Raw genomic sequence first — 20,237 nt, 5'->3', positions numbered from 1 at the left:
GACAGTTTAACTATGACCTATGCAAAAAGTGCTTCTTTTTATAGGCTTTGAATTTCCCTCAAAGTTCAGATGTTGTGAAGGAGGAACACTTATTTCAATCCCCATTTTCCACACCACAAGTAATGTTACGTATCTTCATCATGTCTTCCTCTATTGCCTATGCTGCAAGTTAAAAAAAAAGAAATCCAGATATAGTAATCTTTTCTTGTAGTGGAGCTGTTGCACCCCTATTAATTCTGTTTGTCCTTCTTTCCACCTTTTGCCACTCCACATGTTTTTTCATTTTGGTGGCCAGATTTAAATGAGAGTATTACAATATTAATTGTGATACTACCAATTCCTTTTCTAATGATCCAAGCATGGAATTTGCTTTTTATAACAGCCAGACACCAAGACAGCATTTACACTGAGTTAACCCCATCATATTCCACTTCTTGAGTGTACTAACATATATGTAGACATTTTATGCCAACGTGCATCAGATGCTACTTCTGAACTACACTTAACATTCTGAGGCCTATTCACTTAGTTTGGAGCTTTTCTCAATCTGTTTTTGATTTCACTACTATGAACAGTTTGGTATCATCACCGAACTTGGCTACCTCACTATTTACTCTTAATTCCAGATTATTTCTAAATAAAAAATACTGGTCTCAACAACAGGGCCTGGGAGAGCCCGCTTTGAACACCTCTATCATTCGCAAATTATTCATTTATTCCTATTCTTTCCTGTTCTTTTGCTATTTTCTAACCCACCTGTTATCATATTGCTACTGAATACCATCAAGACTCTTTGGTGAGGACTGACTGCATTTCTTCTGCCAAAGTTAAGTTTTCTTCTCATCTGGATAAGGGACTTGAGTCTGATTGCTAGCTACGTTGATGTCCATTGTGGCACCTTGAGCATCTATTATTGTAGTTTTGAATAATCTCTAAGGATGCTAGAGAAGCACAATCCTCTTGTTTTTCCTTATAACTTACTGTCAACTTTTCTTTTTTTTAAGTCAAATGTGATCATACTGAAGGGTTTTCTAGCATATGTCCATTAATACGCAAGTGATCATAGCAGCATTATGGTTATTTCCAGTTGGTTCCATATAGTGACTTTTTCTAACCTGGACAAGATCCTGAGATTAAAACTAGATTTCTGATCCTAAACTACAATTTGACAATCTGTACTAAGACACAATTACTTAGGGTATCTAGAAATGTGGTGATTTTATCACATCTAGAACATGGTCCTTCCCAATCTATATGAGTATAATAGAAGTTACCCATTATTACATCTTTTTCTCTTTCAGATACCCCTGCTTACTTTTTCCATTCTCCTTTACTTAGAGGCCAAGTACTACTTTTACGGAAAAATGGTTTGAAATGCAACAAATTAATAAAATAAGCATAATGGAAAGAAAGAAGAAAAAGCCATAAGTTCCAAGAAGTGTCATAAATTTCAGATTGTAGGTTGTCTCCATCCAGAAACATAGGAAGACCTATGATAATGCATTACAACATTTAATAGTTCTAGAAGAAGCAGGTAATAATTTATTTCAGTCATTTACCACTCTTAAATTACAGTACTTTTATGGAGTCCCACTTGATTGTTCTCCATTATGCCCTGAGCTATTTTTATGGATGAAATGCAAACTTGGATCTAAAATCATTGTCTGTGGTTTTGAAATGATGGTTTAACTATGTTTAAGCACTGTGTGCTTATTAACAAAATCATAATTAAAGCATTTATCCTGCCAGTCTTAACCTCTCACTGCTGGCAATACATCAACAGATCTTGCAATTGCTTTCTCAATTGGTGTATATAACTCCTGTGGGAAAGTAAGCTTATAAAGCTCAAATAGTGATTTGATTTGTTCATAATTACATAAACAATGATTTATAGTTACTACTTCAAGCTTTGATTCAGTGAAGATTCAAGCACTTTTTCCTCTTCCTTCTCCTCCTTTCACACAAAGACTAACCTAGGACTTCTAAAACCAACTAAACTAGGACTTCTAAATCAACAAAATATAGTGACCTGGTTCACAGATAATGTTAAGCTCTAAATGGGTGAGTTCACACATCACACTAAGCCAGAAACAATAAAAGCAAATAAAGTGTGAAATAGACCAGCACAAACATTATTTCCCCCTCCTTTTTTGAAGCTAATCAAAGTGCAGAATTACATTTCTGTTAACATTATTGTCAATTAACATTAATCAATACTGTAAATGTTCTGCTAGCTAGCAATTGCTATCAGGTACAGTTTAAAGCTATCCATGAATTTTAAAAGCCACACAAAAAATAGTTCTGACTCATTCTCAGAAAGGAAAAAAGGAATTAAGCAAGGATGGGAGAAAGATGTTAGTTGATAAAGGCCTCTGTGAGACGTTTAACAGCATTAAATCTGTACTAATTCTTCTGAGCCTCTACCAGAAATAAGATTACAAATATAGTTAGTGCTAACAGTAATCACGAATTATGTTTGCACTGGGTCATGATTATTAGAGAATGAAATGATTTTTCAGTGATATACTGAAATATCAAAATAAAAGGTTTTTTTTACAGGAAAGTATTGGGTAAAATTGTATTGGAGTGTTGAGTCATCCCCTTGGAAGAAATTTACTGCACTTTTTTTTCAAGCAGCCAACTGTACCTGTAGGAGCTCTATTGCCTTAGTATGTTGTTTCTCTCGACACAACTGAGCTGCATGGATTAAAACAGGAAGGAGGTGTTCAGGACTTTGCGACTGTAAACTTGATGCCAGTTTGCGGCATTGATCTGCCTAAGGGGTAAGATTAAAAAATTGGCAAGTTCAGAAAACCAACTTAATAGAAAGAAGGCTTAGACATACATGTAACAAGTTAACATCTTGAAAACTACAGCAATAGCACAACCAGCTCGTAGCGACTTCTCACAACTTTTTTCAAAACAAAATATAACATACGCATAGCAATTATAATAAAGAAGCTGGTGAATTTTATGTAGACTCCACATTGTAATTTTCCAAACTAGCATATTAGCAAACTGTTCCCTGATGATGCTTGCCACCTTTGAATACAGTATTGATTATAGCTAGCCAGGATCTGTGGATTCCTGTGGCTCAGTTATTGAGTTCTGCAGCAAGAAAGCAGTTATGGCAAACAGCCATCCTAAAATACAGCTCTCCCATCATTACTGCTGATTTTCCATGTACAGCTGCAGAAACAAAATTTGCAATGGTGATGCCTAGCACAGTGAACAAAGTATTACAAGAGGAATGGAGAATCTGTGGTCTTCAAGATGTTGCTGAAGTTGCCCACTTCACCACTAGCTATGATGGAGTTGTTAGAAACTAGTTCAGCAACATCTGGAAGGCCATAGTTCTGCACTGCTATCTTACAACATGACCCACAACCCTTTGCAATGCATGGAATTGTATGATAGATATTAAAAGCTTTTCTAGGGAAAGAAAAGCCATTGAGAAAATAATTATTTACAGATAGATATTTTAAAATCCACTGGATTGGAAGAACTGCACAGAGGTGCAGAAATGTTTTTATCACGATTTTTTTATAATAGCAGAAGTTAATGTAAAGATATTTTAAGTAGAGATAGCTATTAAATTTCTATAAATGTGAGCAGAAACTTCCAGAAAACTTGAAGACTAGTTAGAAAGTTAACATTGCTATGGTCTTATAATCATGTTCCAAATTGGTGGACAGACTCCAAAAACAGATTAAAGTTTCAAAATTTGAACAGCCTCAATTCCCGTGGAAGGTTACTTCTTTTAATAATTTGCTGAAGCTTGCAATCATTTTGCAAAGTTAAGTTCTCATATGATTGCAATGCACTGGATTTACAATGCTTATCCTTATTTATTTATAAAAATTCTAGCCCATTTTTAAAATTAAAAATGATTCGTAAAAGGATTATTTAGGACAAGCTACATACGTCATAAAATTGTACCACTTCAGCATGGGAAAATAAAAATCTCATCAGTACATTCTTCCTTGTATCACAAGCCTCCTTCTAACATAAGCTCCCTGCTTTTTAGGAAGAAGCTGCTGATCTAGTCTTCCTTTAATGTTATAATAATATAAAATAAATAAATAAATAATATAAAAATAATATAAAAATAATAATATAATAATCTTATGCGCATGGATGTTTACTTTCTTATGTGGGCTAGTCACTGCCTGTATTTTTAAGTTGTATATTCTTCAGAGCATTGTGAAATAACACAAGTGATTTGATTCAAAGCTCAGGCAAGCTATGCATCTATATAATTAAAATCAACACAACACAACACAACACACACACACTGCCTTCAGGTCAGCATTGACTCCCGGCGACTGCCTGGACAAGTCCCTGCAGTTTTCTCATCAAGATTTTGGAAGTGGTCTGTCCTTGCCTGCTTTCTTGGGCTGAGAGAGAGCGACTGGCCCAAGGACACCCAGCTGGCTTTGTGCCCAAGGCAGGACTAGAACTCACAGTCTCCCAGATTCTCCTGGATTCTAGCCTGGTGCCTTAACCACCACGCTAAACTGGCTCAAACACATTACCTGATTGGTATACATGGCCAACAAAGCTTTATTGAATTCTATTGCTTGGAGTTGCTTCTTGGATAGTTTATGTTCAACACCTTCTGCGTTGGTCAGTTTCACTTTTTTCTTTGAATCAAAGACATTTTGGTCCTGTGAAAGGTACAGAATGGAATGCTTCATTAACTGAAAGGTAGTATTTTATAAACCCTTTGTGACAATCTTTTCATCCACTTCTTTGCAAGCAGAGTGCAGATCTTTGCAAAAATGCAGTGTAATTCAAAATAATACCATTTTACAAAGACATCTGAGGTATTGTGAGGAAAATTCTATACCTTGTTAATAGTGATGATGTTATTGGCAATGACAGCAAGCAATCCTACATCTGTGGGTCTGTAGAGAATAGGATATATACACTTCTGTAAGTATACATTATTTTTAAAAGATGCTAAAATCACCATCATAATACGCAGAAACACTTACTTCAGTTTGATTATCTGATTGTAAAGTTGCAGTGCTTCCTCTGTATGACCCTGGAGTTGCAAAATGTAAGCCATTTGTCCATGAATAATGGCCAGTTCTGCCTCAATGTCTTCTTCTGTCACATCCTAAAGCAAATAATATGCCACGCATGATTTATGGTAACTAAATCCTTTTAGCTTGTAATTTCAATACAACAGATATATTTTTGCTACAAATCAATAACTGCAAGTATTTTAAACATGTACTAGGGAATAAATCACATGAAGAGTTATTTCTGAGTAGAAATGCAGTCATTACACTGTTGATCTCATATATCTCAACAGAAGTTACAAAAACATCTATATTTCTCATACCAAATATCAATTTAATTTGACTGTTACGCTTGATACAAGTAATATTTAAATAATTATGGCCTTTTAAGAAAGTAATAAAAGCATGGCAGTTTTTACTATTTATCTATTAAAGACCTTGCTACCAAGCCCATATAGCTAGATTTTGGTGAAGGAGTCATACAAATAAGGCATGTTGCTACTTATAGGCACAACAGAAAGAGTGCTGTTTCAGAACGCCTCAGGAAGGACTCTTATGAACGGCTTATCTCTTTATTAAATTTCTATGCTGCTTCCCATTAAAATAAATGTTGATATGGTTTATAATTCTAAATTAAAATTCAAAATAGGCACAAAATAGTTAATAAAAACATATATTAAAACATGTTATAACAATACAAAACACAAATGACCAGAAATACCCACAATTAAATAAGCATTTAAACAGTTTTAATGGGAGAAGGCCTACTCCTGGCCACATCAGCACTGGGGAGAGCATTCACATCAAACCCTTTGAAAATGACCTTAGGTATAGGTAGGAACATAGGTGTTTTTTCAGATATTGTGATCCTAAACCATGAATGACTTAACAGATTAACAACAGTACTTTGAATTTGCATTGGAAATTAAGTGGGAGCAAGTGAAGGTCATAAAGAATTGACATAATGAGTTTATATTGCCCATTTCCAATCAGTACAAGTTTTGTACTAACTAGTTTTTGAACCTTCTCTGATCGTAGTCTCATGTAGAATGCATGACAATAATTTAAAAGAAAAGTGAGCAGGGCATGAATTACTGTAGCAAGAAGCTCTCTATCTAAATACGGCCATACCTGGTACATGAGCCTGAGCTGGTGAAAGGCATATAATGCCACATTTGTGTCTCTAATATGAAAGATGGAGGAGCACCTCCAGGCTACAGGCAGTCCTCGAGTTACGACTGGAATTGGAACTGGGATTGCTGTCACCAAGTGATGCCATCACATGACGTTGCACTTTACAACTAGATCGCTTAGCGACAGCAATCCAGGCAGTCCCAGTTGTCGTTGTGACTCAAGATGCATGGCTTGATAAGTGGGAAGCGGAGGGAATCCCTGGTAAGGAGCGCGGGGATGCCACAGGGGGGTGGGAGAGGCCGCACACAACTCAGGGAGGGGGAGCTCGGCATGGCGCAAGCTCAGAAAGGCCAGGGAATGAGGGTACAGGGTACATACAATAACAGGGGGCTGAGGAAAGAAGGAGCGGGGTATGTGCATGTGTGCAATCGCAGGGAGGCCATGGAAAGAGAGCGCAGGGTACAGGTATGCATGTGTGTGATCGCAGGGAGGCTGCGAAAAGAAGGCGCAGGGTGCGTGCAAGCTAAGGGGGGAAGGAGGGTCTGGTATCCCAGCGACTTGCAACCTTCTTTGCTGGCTTCCCATTGACTTTGCTTGGAAGAAGCCAGCAACTTTGAGGACTGACAAAGTCTCCTTTTTCAGCACTGTCGTAGCTTTGAACGATCACTGAACAAATGGTTGTAACTCAAGGATTACCACTATAAGTATATCCTCGAAGTGGAGGGCAACTCCATCCAGCACAATGAATGCTTTCAAACAGCATTCAAGTTTTGAGTTTATACATGTCGCAAATATAAATCGCAAATATCCAAACATATTTGGCACAAGAAATATATTGCTCAGTTTGACTGAAACCCTTACCGAGTCTTCAGAGAGAGACTGGCGACACAAATCTATAGGGAAAGTGTAACAAATTAATTTTAGAATAGACAAAACCACAAATCAAACATCAAAGGCAGTGATAGAATGCTAGCAAGTCAAAATGTTACGATCCCCCCCAAACCTCACAACATTTGGATGCAAGATTTGCATGAAACAGAGCTATACTAAAGACTTGTAAATGATTGCATGTTGCTATAAACAAAAATTCCAGAGAATCAGGCTCTGGATATGTGAACAAGATATTGCTGTTTTGCATTCAAACTAGTAACAAGAATAATGAAGAACTAATGAGAAAGTAAACCATCTATACACATCAGAATGCAGTTTATTCATGATAGGCCAGGATTCTAAGGATTTCCTCAAGCTGGTGCTCACTGTATGCTTTGCAGCGGCAGCCTCAACCTGAACATCCAAGACAGTGGTCTGGAAAAATGGAATTATATTAGAAAACATTTGGTGGGTACTGGGCTGGGAAAACTGGTATCATTATTCTCTGTCTAATTACCAGTTTGCCCTGAATATGAATGAATACATATTCATATACTTAAATATGTGTATGTGTATATACAGTCAGATCCAGAAATATTGGGAGATCGACACAATTCTAGCATCTTTGGCTCTATACACCACCACAATGGATTTGGAATGAAACAAACACAATGTGCCTTAACTGCAGACTGTCAGCTTTAATTTGAGGGTACGTACATCCAACTCAGGTGAACGGTGTAGGAATTACAACAGTTTGCATATGTGCCTCCCACTTGGTAAGGGACCAAAGGTAATGGGACAATTGGCTTCTCAGCTGTTCCATGGCCAGGTGTGTGATATCCCCTCAGTACCCCAATTACAATGTGCAGATAAAAGGCCCAGAGTTCATTTCAAGTGTGCTATTTGCATGTGGAATCTGTTGCTGTCAACTCTCAAGATGAGATCCAAAGAGCTGTCACTATCAGTGAAGCAAGCCATCATTAGGCTGAAGAAACAAAACAAACCCATCAGAGAGATAGCAAGAACATTAGGCGTGGCCAAAACCACTGTTTGGAACATTCTCAAAAAGAAGGAACACACCGGTGAGCTCAGCAACACCAAAAGACCTGGGAGACAACGGAAAACAACTGTGGTGGATGACCGAAGAATCCTTTCCCTGGTGAAGAAAACACCCTTCACAACAGTTGGCCAGATCAAGAACACTCTCCAGGAGGTAGGTGTATGTGTGTCAAAGTCAACAATCAAAAGAAGACTTCACCAGAGTGAATACAGAGGGTTCACCACAAGATGTAAACCATTGGTGAGCCTCAAAAACAGGAAGGCCAGATTAGAGTTTGCCAAACGACATCTAAAAAAGCCTTCACAGTTCTGGAACAACATCCTATGGACAGATGAGACCAAGATCAACTTGTACCAGAGTGATGGGAAGAGAAGAGTATGGAGAAGGAAAGGAACTGCTCATGATCCTAAGCATACCACTTCCTCAGTGAAGCATGGTGGTGGTAGTGTCATGGCGTGGGCATGTATGGCTGCCAATGGAACTGGTTCTCTTGTATTTATTGATGATGTGACTGCTGACAAAAGCAGCAGGATGAATTCTGCAGTGTTTCGGGCAATATTATCTGCTCACATTCAGCCAAATGCTGCAGAACTCATTGGATGGCGCTTCACAGTACAGATGGACAATGACCCAAAGCATACTGCAAAAGCTACCAAAGAGTTTTTGAAGGGACAGAAGTGGAATGTTATGCAATGGCCAAGTCAATCACCTGACCTGAATCCCATTGAGCATGCATTTCACTTGCTGAAGACAAAACTGAAGGGAAAATGCCCCAAGAACAAGCAGGAACTGAAGACAGTTGCAGTAGAGGCCTGGCAGAGCATCACCAGGGATGAAACCCAGCGTTTGGTGATGTCTATGCGTTCCAGGCTTCAGGCTGTGATTGACTCCAATGGATTTGCAACCAAGTATTAAAAAGGGAAAGTTTGATGTATGATTATTATTCTGTCCCATTACGTTTGGTCCCTTAACAAGTGGGAGGCACATATGCAAACTGTTGTAATTCCTACACCATTCACCTGAGTTGGATGTACATACCCTCAAATTAAAGCTGACAGTCTGCAGTCAACGCACATTGTGTTTGTTTCATTCCAAATCCATTGTGGTGGTGTATAGAGCCAAAGATGTTAGAATTGTGTCGATGTCCCAATATTTCTGGACCTGACTGTATATAGGTGGCTCTTACAAGTATATTAAATAAGGACTCCTTCCAATTGAGGTCAACACTGGTGAAGTCCTGGAATTTCCTGGTTGTCTCTACCTACCTGTTTTTGAGACTGGCTATGTACTACCATCTAACTAGGCAAAACAGATGGATTAATCAATGAATTGGGAACATAAGAATGATCTTTGTTATGTACTTTCTCTGATTTATTTTTCTAAAGGAATTGAATACCACTACTTCTAAACACAAAACAGGGAAAATACTTTTTTTCTAAATATGGAAAGAATAAATTAAATTTATTAGTCATTACCTTCAGCTTTCTGTAAGGTCTTCATTGCCTCATTCAACCTGCCTTGTCCAATCAAAGCACAGGCAGCATTGTAACACAGCTCATAGGTAGCTTCCTGAAGGCCCAGATCTTCCTGAACAGAGCAAAAATAATTAACAATGAGAAACTTAGTTTGAATAAGTTTAAATAGCATTTGCTTGTTTACTTATTTAAACTAATATGAATGGGTAGTTTCAAAATGCATCTTTTTGATTACCCGAAGGAAAGGGTGAAATCTACCTCATCTAGTTAGGAGATAGTGGTTCTTCCTATCACATGAAGAAAAACCCCTCACTTCAGTTGTTGTTGTTTTTTAGATTTTTTACTCCGTCATTATTATTTTTATAAATAACTCAAGGGGGCGAACATACCTAACACTCCTCCCTCCTCCTATTTTCCCCACAACAATCCTGCGAGGTGAGATGGGCTGAGAGTGTGTGACTGGCCCAAAGTCCCCCAGCCGACTTTCATGCCTAAGGCAGGACTAGAACTCACAGTCTAGCCTTTCTAGCTTGATGCCTTAACCACTAGACGAAACTGGTTCTCTGCATGAACATACTTCACCTAAGTGTGGTCGAACTCCTCCTTTACTGTGTATCCTCTTGTATTCACTTGGAACAACCAAGATATAACTGGTAAGATAGATGGACAATGTCTAACGGCTAGCATAATGCACTAAATAACTGACACCTCAACTTTGGGTCACAGGGATGGTCTCATAAACTACTTCTCTTATACAACGTGGGAGTGTCAGGTCCATCTTCCAGTGACAGAAAGGTGTTTCACAGTAAGTCCAATACCATTCTTTTCACCAATGATGAAGCTGACAGGAGAGGGATATACAGCAGTATTTTAAGGATACATCAGTGTAACTCAGTGTAGCCAAAATCCTAGTCTATACTTATCTATTTTATGATGTTTTATAAAAGTAGGCAACTCCATCTCAGAACTGCCCTATAAATGTATATTAAAAGAACTCCTGCCTTTAAAGCTGCCAGTGTAGTTGGTCCCCTACAGAGTGTTGTGAAAAGGCAGCATCGTGCTGGCTATGAATATCAACATAATGTATTCCCCCACCCTGTTAATTGCAGAATGGGAAACTTGTCTCCTCTGATTCCTATTGATAAGAGGATAACAATCTACCAGCCCTTTGCCTCTCTAATGTATATTTGAGATAGATCTTCAAGGTCTAACACACATTACTTGAGCCACATGTGTTCTCTGGGGTGGAGTGAGTCCAGGCAGAAATTGGGAAGCATAATGTATTGTGCTTGAAGGAATTAGGTAATGACTATGGCCATTAAATGTTGAGGATTAGTGATGTGCCATGTAGTGAAATGGCATAACACTGGGGTTGAGAGAAATGCATCCCTAAAAGATTCATTCATACAAGGCCTGAAAGTGGGGTCCTTTGCTTAACCTTCAAAAAAGCCTAAAGCAGCTGCCTGTCTAAACACTTCTAGCCCCTTCACAAGCCCTGCTTGTAGGAAGCCCAACTGTTCAGAGACTCCTTGTCTTGTCAATGCCACAAGTTCTGTCTGTTGCGCCATTGTTTAAAGAAATATCAGGGCAACTGACAGATTTTGGTAGCTCAGGTCCTTCTGGGGACAAGATGGTCTCTATCATCAAATCTGAAAGATCTGTAGAGAGATTTCTGTATTCAGTTTCCAAGGGCATAGTTGTAGAATCAACTGTGCCTTGACCAGTACCATGTTGATTAGAAGACAGGAATATGTACAGCCATCATTTCAGCCACAGTGCCATCTGGTCATTGATCTCCTCTGCTCTTTGAACTGAAAGAAGTGCTTCACCTATCTGTTGCCTGCTCTCATGAGAAGTTAACAGAGGGGCATCCCTATCTTGTTAAGATCTTGTGAATTTCTTTGAATGCATGAGTTCTCAGGGTGACATTCCCTTTGCCAAGTTGGCTGGGACTAGCCACCAATATAGGGAATGGATAACTTTGCTTGGTGCCATTATGTGCAAAAGGATTCTGCTGATGATCTGATCTGATCCTGAAACAGGAAAAGGAGCTACTGTGGTAGTATACAGTGGAGATGGGTCCATGGGACCAAGTCCAGTGCTGCAATCATTGTGCCTTGTAATTTTGCCAGCTTCATAAAATTGGTCTTCTGGATGTGAGGTTTCTTTGCTTGGTTCCTGAGAGCACTTCTTTTCCTCCTGATGGTGACTTTAAATGCAGAACCTGCTTTGATGGTGCCAATATGCTCTTTGTTAAGTTAACAAAGCCCTGTTCCTGGTAGACAGTTAACTGAGGTAACTGACAGCTTTTCCCACAGAGATAACTTAGATAAGTAGATTGCCTAGGTAGGCATAACCTTGGACCCTCTGCATTCTTAAATGGCTCGCAAGAGCCACCCTCACCCCAGTGAATACTCTGGGTGCTGATGTCAGATTGAAAGACAATGCTCTAAACTGAAACTGATCATTTCTGGATGCAAACCTGAGGGACCAATGATGAGGGGAGGAGTGACTCGATTGGGATGTGTGATAGGCCTCTGACAAATCCACCAAACCTAAGAAGTCGTCCACAGGAAAACTTCCACTAATACAGTATTTCCATTCTAAACTTCAATGCCTGGCAAAAATATTTTGAGGTCTGACAGTCTGCATGGTTTTCCAATCTCCATCTTTCTTCAGCACCATAAAAAGATGCTGTCTCTCCAGCACCCATCTCTTTTGGCAGGTATCTTTCCAGCTTTGGTAGAATTTCTGAACTTGTGTGCTTGCTTGAAAAATAATGGTGTCATGCTAAAGGACATTTGCCTTAGTTCTTTGCTTGGCTATTGGAGTAGTGCTTTGGTTGTTAAAACTAGAATTGATTAAATTAATAAATAAGTCCCAGACTGTGCTTCCTTATCTGCTTCCTGTCTGAAAGAAGGCAGGAGATTTGGACTTTGATATGAAAAAGCAATGCTTAGTCCATGTGCTCATATCTTGAGGCTGTTGATGGTAGAGATGACTGCAGCCTTTATTCTCAAAGTGCACACCTAATGGACTCTCCTTCACCACTAGATTCTGCAAGCATCTCTCCATCTTCTACTGATTTTGAAAGACAGGGCTATCATTGGGTCACTGATGGCTATAACTAGCCATTGCACAGTTCTCTTGGGTAAGAGGTACAACTTGTTTACTACTAATGTAGGTACTCTGGTCTCAGTTGGTTTTGCCACTCCCCTTTGGCTATGCGGATCTGAGATTCATGGATACCACAGTTGGAGAAAAAAATCCTGCTACCCCTTGGGATACAATAGAGACATGGCACTTTTATGCAGCAAAAGGATGTGTTGATGATCTTTGTTTTCTTTTTTAATTTTGCTCCCAAGATGGAGCTGATGAAAAGGCAGAGCTTAAGACTATGGGTCAGGAATAAATCTTAATCCCTCCATTCTCATTTGATCTGATGACTTAATCCTGGTGACTAAGGATCCTGTATGGTTACACACTTTATATAATTAATATATTGCAGAGTGACAGAAATGAGGCATGAAAGGTGGTGATTCACATATTCTATATATCATTACTACAAACTTACTTACTGGCACCACTTTCTCCCAGGTGCTCTGTGCAGCAACTACTGCAGAAAGATTAGTTTTCCGTTCTTCTTCATAATCGTCCTGTGAATTACGGATGAGATCCCGATACACAGCCAAGCAGTCATCATAACGCTCCAATCTATACAACTGAAAAGGAAAAATTAGTATCTTGATAAATCAGGTATGTAAACATATAGTATAAGCACATATAAGATCAAATCACTGGATAAATATGCTGTTACTGTAATTCATTTTATTTAGCATAACATTTTAGCAATTCCAAAAGCATCTGAGAAGGCTTCTACAAGTTTTGGGACAAAGCTAGCTTCTGACTCTGAGCCAAGATAATTCTAGCCAATAGCAGCTAAATTTTTATCTGCTCTGAATTCACAACCTGCAAGATTTTTTAAAGCAAATAGAAGAGTAAAATGTCATTTTTTGCTCTATAGTTAAAAAGAAGGAGTCTACCATATACATATGAATGTGTGATGTTACCCCAAATGAAAAAAAAAATCACTTGGTCATAATGACATTCACAGCGTTTAAATACTCAGGTATAAAAAGCTGTTTCATGAAAAAATCAAAATACCTGTAGGGGAAAAAAGGATTTCTTTAAAATTATGTGCACTAATAATATGAAAAATCCTGTTTCAAAGCAGTTGCCCCAAATTAAAGATGATTTTAAAAACCAGTTAGTGGTTGATAAATTCCTCTTCAGTATCCACAAATTACATGATAATATTTTACACTATTGTAGTTTTATATTGTGCCAAACATTGGCCTAGCCATTGGCTATGTTCATGCACTTTATTAAGCTAAAGAGTAGTTTGTTTGTGTTTAGTGTACTGTGTAAACCTAGCCATTTGACTTACTCAGTTAGCCATAGTTAACACAATGTGTGAACCCACCCAGTATTTTCTAGCCTAGGAAAATGCAGAGCATGTACTCTACTAATGAACTAAGGTTTTCTTCCTTTGCAGCAGCTGAACAAAGGTTCTATTTTTCATTTTGTATTTTCATTATTGTAAATGAGAAACAAAAATAGTTGCAATATAAACTGCATAATTTGGGGTCATAAAGTATACACATGGAAGCATCTCAAACAGAAGTTATGATTTATTTATTTATTTATCCATTTCTTTATTCAAACAATTGTTACAGCTACCCATCTCGACAGTGACTCTGGGTGGTGAATAATAATAAAATAAAACAAACAGATGTACAAAAATTAAAATACACAGCAGCCGAGAAAACAAACCATCATCCACATAGCCAGGAGACAGGTCCCTTCACACACTCAGGGCCCCAGGCCTGAGCAATGGACACATAATGTCCAATAACCTTTTCAGTTTACACCTTCTTATGATATAAGAGGGCTATAATATCAAATTCAGTGCTACATGTGGTACAGTGGTGGCTGACCTCCAGTTCTTTTACTTGCATATTCACTAAATGTATACCAAGCCAACAGGTCTCTGCATTTGAAACAAAGGAGTAATTACCACTTGTCCATAGAGCTCCTTTAGTTTGTCTGTCTGCTGGCTGGCTCCCTGAATGGTCTTCAGCGCATTTTCAATCCTGTTCAGCCTGTACTCACAATAAGCCTTCTCAAAAGCTATCAAGTCACTGCAACACATAAATGAAATACAGAGGTCTTTTCTCACTATTCATTTTCCCCAAAGCATTGATACATATTGTATTGTATTGCTTGACAGTTTCACCTCTTGGGGTACTTACTTTACATTACATTATACAATGGAGAATACAGCTTAAGTTCTAGCAATATATTTTGGAATTGTTCAAAGTTGCAGCATGTAAAGTAACAATAAGTGATTAATTATAATTGATGCAATTTTACATATGAACCTAATATGTTAAAAGTATTCTATGTTGAGCATATTGATTTAATGAAATATGATCACAACATCCTAGAATTGTCACTGGATTATGAATTGAGGTCATTTTACTGCACTTTTAAGTATTTAAAGTTAACAAAATCCATCTGTTTCCCCCCTGAATAGTAAATATATACATTAAAACCTTGCAAAGGATGTTAACAGAGGTTTAAGACTGTCAGTTTAGGGCCTTAACTCAGGTCCATATTTAACACAGCTAAGGCTTAGCAAGAGGATGACTATGTCTACAGTGGGGCAAAAAAGTATTTAGTCAGCCACCAATTGTGCAAGTTCTCCCACTTAAAAAGATGAGAGAGGCCTGTAATTTTCATCATAGGTATACCTCAACTATGAGAGACAAAATGGGGAAAAAAATCCAGAAAATCACATTGTCTGATTTTTAAAGAATTTATTTGCAAATCATGGTGGAAAATAAGTATTTGGTCACCTACAAACAAGCAAGATGTCTGGCTCTCACAGACTTGTAACTACTTCTTTAAGAGGCTCCTCTGTCCTCCACTCGTTACCTGTAGTAATGGCACCTGTTTGACCTTGTTATCAGTATAAAAGACACCTGTCCACAACCTCAAACAGTCACACTCCAAACTCCACTATGGTCAAGGCCAAAGAGCTGTTGAAGGACACCAGAAACAAAATTGTAGACCTGCACCAGGCTGGGAAGACTGAATCTGCAATAGGCAAGCAGCTTGGTGTGAAGAAATCAACTGTGGGAGCAATAATTAGAAAATGGAAGACATATAAGACCACTGATAATCTCCCTCGATCTGGGGCTCCATGCAAGATCTTACCCGTGGGGTCAAAATGATCACAAGAATGGTGAGCAAAAATCCCAGAACCACATGGGGGGACCTAGTGAATGACCTGCACAGAGCTGGGACCAAAGTAACAAAGGCTACCATCAGTAACACACTACGCTGCCAGGGACTCAAATCCTGCAGTGCCAGACGTGTCCCCCTGCTTAAGCCAGTACATGTCTGGGCCTGTCTGAAGTTTGCTAGAGAGCATTTGGATGATCCAGAAGAGGATTGGGAGAATGTCATATGGTCAGATGAAACCAAAGTAGAACGTTTTGGTCTAAACTCAACTTGTCCTATTTGGAGGAGAGAGAATGCTGAGTTGCATCCAAAGAACACCATACCTACTGTAAAGCATGGGGGTGGAAACATCATGCTTTGGGGCTGTTTTTCTGCAAAGGGACCAGGATGACTGATCCATGTAAAGGAAAGAATGAATGGGGCCATGTATTGTGAGATTTTGAGTGAACACCTCCTTCCATCAGCAAGGGCATTGAAGATGAAACGTGGCTGGGTCTTTCAGCATGACAATGATCCCAAACACACCGCCTGGGTAATGAAGGAGTGGCTTCGTAAGAAGCATTTCAAGGTCCTGGAGTGGCCTAGCCAGTCTCCAGATCTCAACCCCATGGAAAACCTTTGGAGGGAGTTGAAAGTCCGTGTTGCCCAGCAACAGCCCCAAAACATCATTGCTCTAGAGGAGATCTGCATGGAGGAATGGGCCAAAATACCAGCAACAGTGTGTGAAAACCTTGTGAAGACTTACAGAAAATGTTTGACCTCTGTCATTGCCAACAAAGGATATATAACAAAGTATTGAGATGAACTTTTGATATTGACCAAATACTTATTTTCCACCATGATTTGCAAATAAATTCTTTATAAATCAGACAATGTGATTTTCTGGATTTTTTTCCCCCATTTTGTCTCTCATAGTTGAGGTATACCTATGATGAAAATTACAGGCCTCTCTCATCTTTTTAAGTGGGTGAACCTGCACAATTGGTGGGTGACTAAATACTTTTTTGCCCCACTGTATCTCTCTAACCTAAGTCCTAATGGGCAGCTGACAGTTCTTCAACTACAAAATAAAGGATTTGAAAGAAAGAGCTCATTATTCCTAAGGCTTATATTACTATATTTGATCTTTAACAAAGGTACCAGTTAGGGAGAGGGGGATTACCATGGATCTGATAGGAAAAAAAACTCCTAAAACAAGCATGCTGTGGCAGTGGGGGAAGCAAACTAAAGCTAATAACATCAGTTATTTCTGTCTCCATGGACAATTTCATATTTTTATGCAACTGAAACTCTGGAATATTTAGCACACTTACTAATGGATACAATACCTTGTTGGATTGATATTAGTAGCATTCTAGAAATCATTTTATATGAGCAGATTTATTTCAAAGCAACTGGACACTCACTTTAGTAGGGTTAGCATATGTCAGAATATCTAGCTGCAGCTGAGTTCTAAGGCACCTTCTTATGTTATAAGAGAATAGGGCTGTCTGTGCTTTGATAATTATGTCTGAGCGAGCCTGAAAAAAGACACGACTGCTTCAACAGTCTCATCAGTAGACTTATTAAGGCAGCCATTTCTTTCTCCAGGCTCACAAAGAAGACCAAGAAAAGATCAGGCTGCTTTAAAAAGTAACAGAGGTACAGTAATTGTGTAAGTTCAGAAATACTTCCTTTAAATCCTTTTTGAAATAGCTGCAGCCCTAGGAAAGAACAGCTATCTTGTTTTCTATAAATGTGCGTGTGTGTTTAAATTTTACACATCCATTTAATTTTTCATATTTCAAAAAATTCAAAAAACATAACAGAGGTATGCTGTCTAATAATATTTAATACTTAATACTTACCTAGTTAATACTTTGACATGGGTGTGAATCACACTCAGGGCTTCTTTAAAGCTTCCATTTTGTATAAGACATACCACTTTGCAGTGTAAAGCAGTCACATCATCCTTACTGATTTGTAGTACTAGAAGCAAATTCAATGCATTAAGCTACAGAATGAACAGTACTGAAAAACTGTACTTGTTACCTATTCACACCTACCATTTTGTAAACTTAGCTGGGTTTATAAGCTGAACGTTCTGAAGAATATATGCTCTTGTACTGGTCAATTTTGTTTTTGGAGAGCAATGTTTTTTTTGGGGTTTTTTTTTTTTGGTGGAAGGTTTTCATTTTGGACAAAAATCACCAACAGCATAATTATTGTCTTTCATGAACTACTATGTCTAACTGAAACAAAGTCTGTCTTGATTTTCTCCAAATAATTTATCTTTAAAATGGAACTGTGTTTTAAATTCACTGAGAATATGATAAAGGGGACAAATGAGTATTTTTCTAATACAGTACTACTAGGAAGTGGGATCATGATAAATATTGGTTAATTTTTCTTTTGCCTAATTACAGATAGGCTGTGCCTGGAAGCATTGCAAACAAGTGGCCATTCAGGGCAATTGTGAGGAAAGGCCAGCTTGTTGCAGTAATTACATATGCATTTTCCATGAAAGGCTGTTACTTTCTATTTTCCCTATGCCTTTAAAAGCTGTACACCAAGGAGCCATTCAACAAAGGAAGCATTTTCTTAATGGAGTGACAAGAAAGACATGTAATGAATTCCTACCTGTCACACAGCTGTTAAAGCCATCAGAACTCTCTTGAGATGAACACACAGAAAGGAGTTTGTGCAAAGCATATGAAATTGATATTTTGCAAAGCATGTTAATAGACTTGAAGCACTCTTTGTTGAAGCATTAGAGTAGTAACAGCTTTTGGAAGCTTCTGTAACCCCATAAAAGGCTATGCCTGGTTGTCCATATACACAAACAAGCAAATAGCTGGGAATTGCCTCTGAAGTGGCTGTGTGAGCCTTCCAAAGGATATTGCTGCTTTAATATTTAGAGGAGAGGTGCTCTGCTTGCACTAATGTAACCCCCCCCCGTTGAGTTTTTCTTAACTTAGGTCAGTGGGCAGGGTGAGGTGGAAAGGAAAAGTTTTGCAAGCTGGCAAGAGACAGATACAGTAAGAATGAATGTTGTGATTTACAGACTCCTGTATTAATAGTCTGACCCTTTGCTTGAGGCCACAGATACTGTGCTTTGGAATTTAACTCCTATACAACAAGGAACATCAATGAATAAACATCTTCAGAGGACCACTCTGTCTGAAAATAGTTATACCAATAACAGCATTCCTAAGAATAAGGAAGAATTTGGACTCTCACCTTGGCGATAGTAAAGATAATAGTTCTTTTTTGTATTAATAGGAAATTTGATGGCTAAATGTGTTTCAAACTATATAGCTAGCTGTTGCTCTGCAAATTCTCTTGTGGCTCTCTGAGCTCACAAAGGTTACACTAACACACTTTGGGCAGTTCCCAATTCAAATGCTTTGCCCAGCTGTCTGAACACTTCAATACTTATACTGTAGAACGTTTTTGAATACAGTAGTGGGAGTCATTCTTTCACACTAGTTTTACAAAATCCCAGAAAGGAAAAACCACTTTATCACTACCATTCCTATGTCACAGATCTTGGGGTGAAAAGAAGCATTGATAATCTAAGACCAAACCAAAGAAGCCAACAACCATTCTCAGCAGTGAGGTTTTTACATGACGAGATCAGCATAAAAGCAGATGCATTATATCTTTAAGCTAATGTAGAGAAGTGGAGCAGCCCAGAATAACAAGCTCGAGTTAAATTTCACCCCAGGCAGGGCAAGCTGTTACTCCCTTGGTGCTGCTCCACCTACGGCAAGGGAAAGACAGGTATCCATCTACGTTACAAAGTCGGAAGAACTCCACTGAAGACAACTGCACCGTCACCGGTGTTGCTGCAACTGTCTACAACGGAGGGTTGCCGGTCCACACTGATCCTCCTCTGCCTCGAGAGAATACAGAATAACCGCAGATGAGGCGGCAAAGCTCACTCACTTTTATTGACGGACTTCAGCGCGCGCCCGAAGTCTCCATTCTGGCCGCAGCGATTCACTTCGCTCCAGAGCGAAGCTACGGAGGCAGCTCCAGCCGCGCCAGAGCCGCTTCCGCTACCCGCACCCGCCGCCATCTTGGCAGAGGTAATCAAGTAACCGAACTTCAGAGGCAGAGGAAACAGCTGAACGTGCCCCTTTGACACCGGAACTAAATCTAGGTCCACGCTGTGTTGTCGTGTACAGTTCTCTATGGTGCGTCGCGATGTCTTACAGCAGTTCTATGGAGCAAGCGTGCTCAATGGAGGCTGGGTGGCGAGCTGGGGGTTGGCTTGTTCACTGTCGGACGTATTTTCTGACGCCTCGAAAATTTTCTGATACGGTGAATGTGTGATCACTTTCTTTTTAGGGCTAGCCTAATCTGGAAACCTCTGAAAGAGTC

General features: G+C 38.9%; 1 protein-coding gene across 1 annotated transcript in view; it reads right to left on the bottom strand.

The window, feature by feature from the left end:
* SRP72 (signal recognition particle 72) overlaps positions 1-19,957 on the bottom strand; it is a 28,167-nt gene extending 8,210 nt beyond the window's left edge. Inside the window, exons 1-10 of the mRNA XM_007427019.4 lie at positions 19,800-19,957; positions 17,720-17,840; positions 14,644-14,767; positions 13,145-13,288; positions 9,567-9,678; positions 7,023-7,054; positions 4,998-5,122; positions 4,850-4,907; positions 4,536-4,667; positions 2,648-2,776 (exon numbers count right to left, since the gene is read on the bottom strand). Of these exons, the coding sequence (XP_007427081.1) occupies positions 2,648-2,776; positions 4,536-4,667; positions 4,850-4,907; positions 4,998-5,122; positions 7,023-7,054; positions 9,567-9,678; positions 13,145-13,288; positions 14,644-14,767; positions 17,720-17,840; positions 19,800-19,932 (1,110 nt within the window). The 5' untranslated portion in view covers positions 19,933-19,957. The remainder of the gene's footprint in view (positions 1-2,647; positions 2,777-4,535; positions 4,668-4,849; positions 4,908-4,997; positions 5,123-7,022; positions 7,055-9,566; positions 9,679-13,144; positions 13,289-14,643; positions 14,768-17,719; positions 17,841-19,799) is intronic.
* Positions 19,958-20,237: the final 280 nt, after the last annotated feature.

The sequence above is a fragment of the Python bivittatus genome, unplaced genomic scaffold, assembly GCF_059951505.1.
Source record: "Python bivittatus isolate LINGU-HERP-01145 unplaced genomic scaffold, Pbiv_v1 ctg000520_np1212, whole genome shotgun sequence".
Taxonomy (NCBI): Eukaryota; Metazoa; Chordata; class Lepidosauria; order Squamata; family Pythonidae; genus Python; species Python bivittatus.
This window is presented reverse-complemented; position numbering and strand designations above follow the sequence as displayed.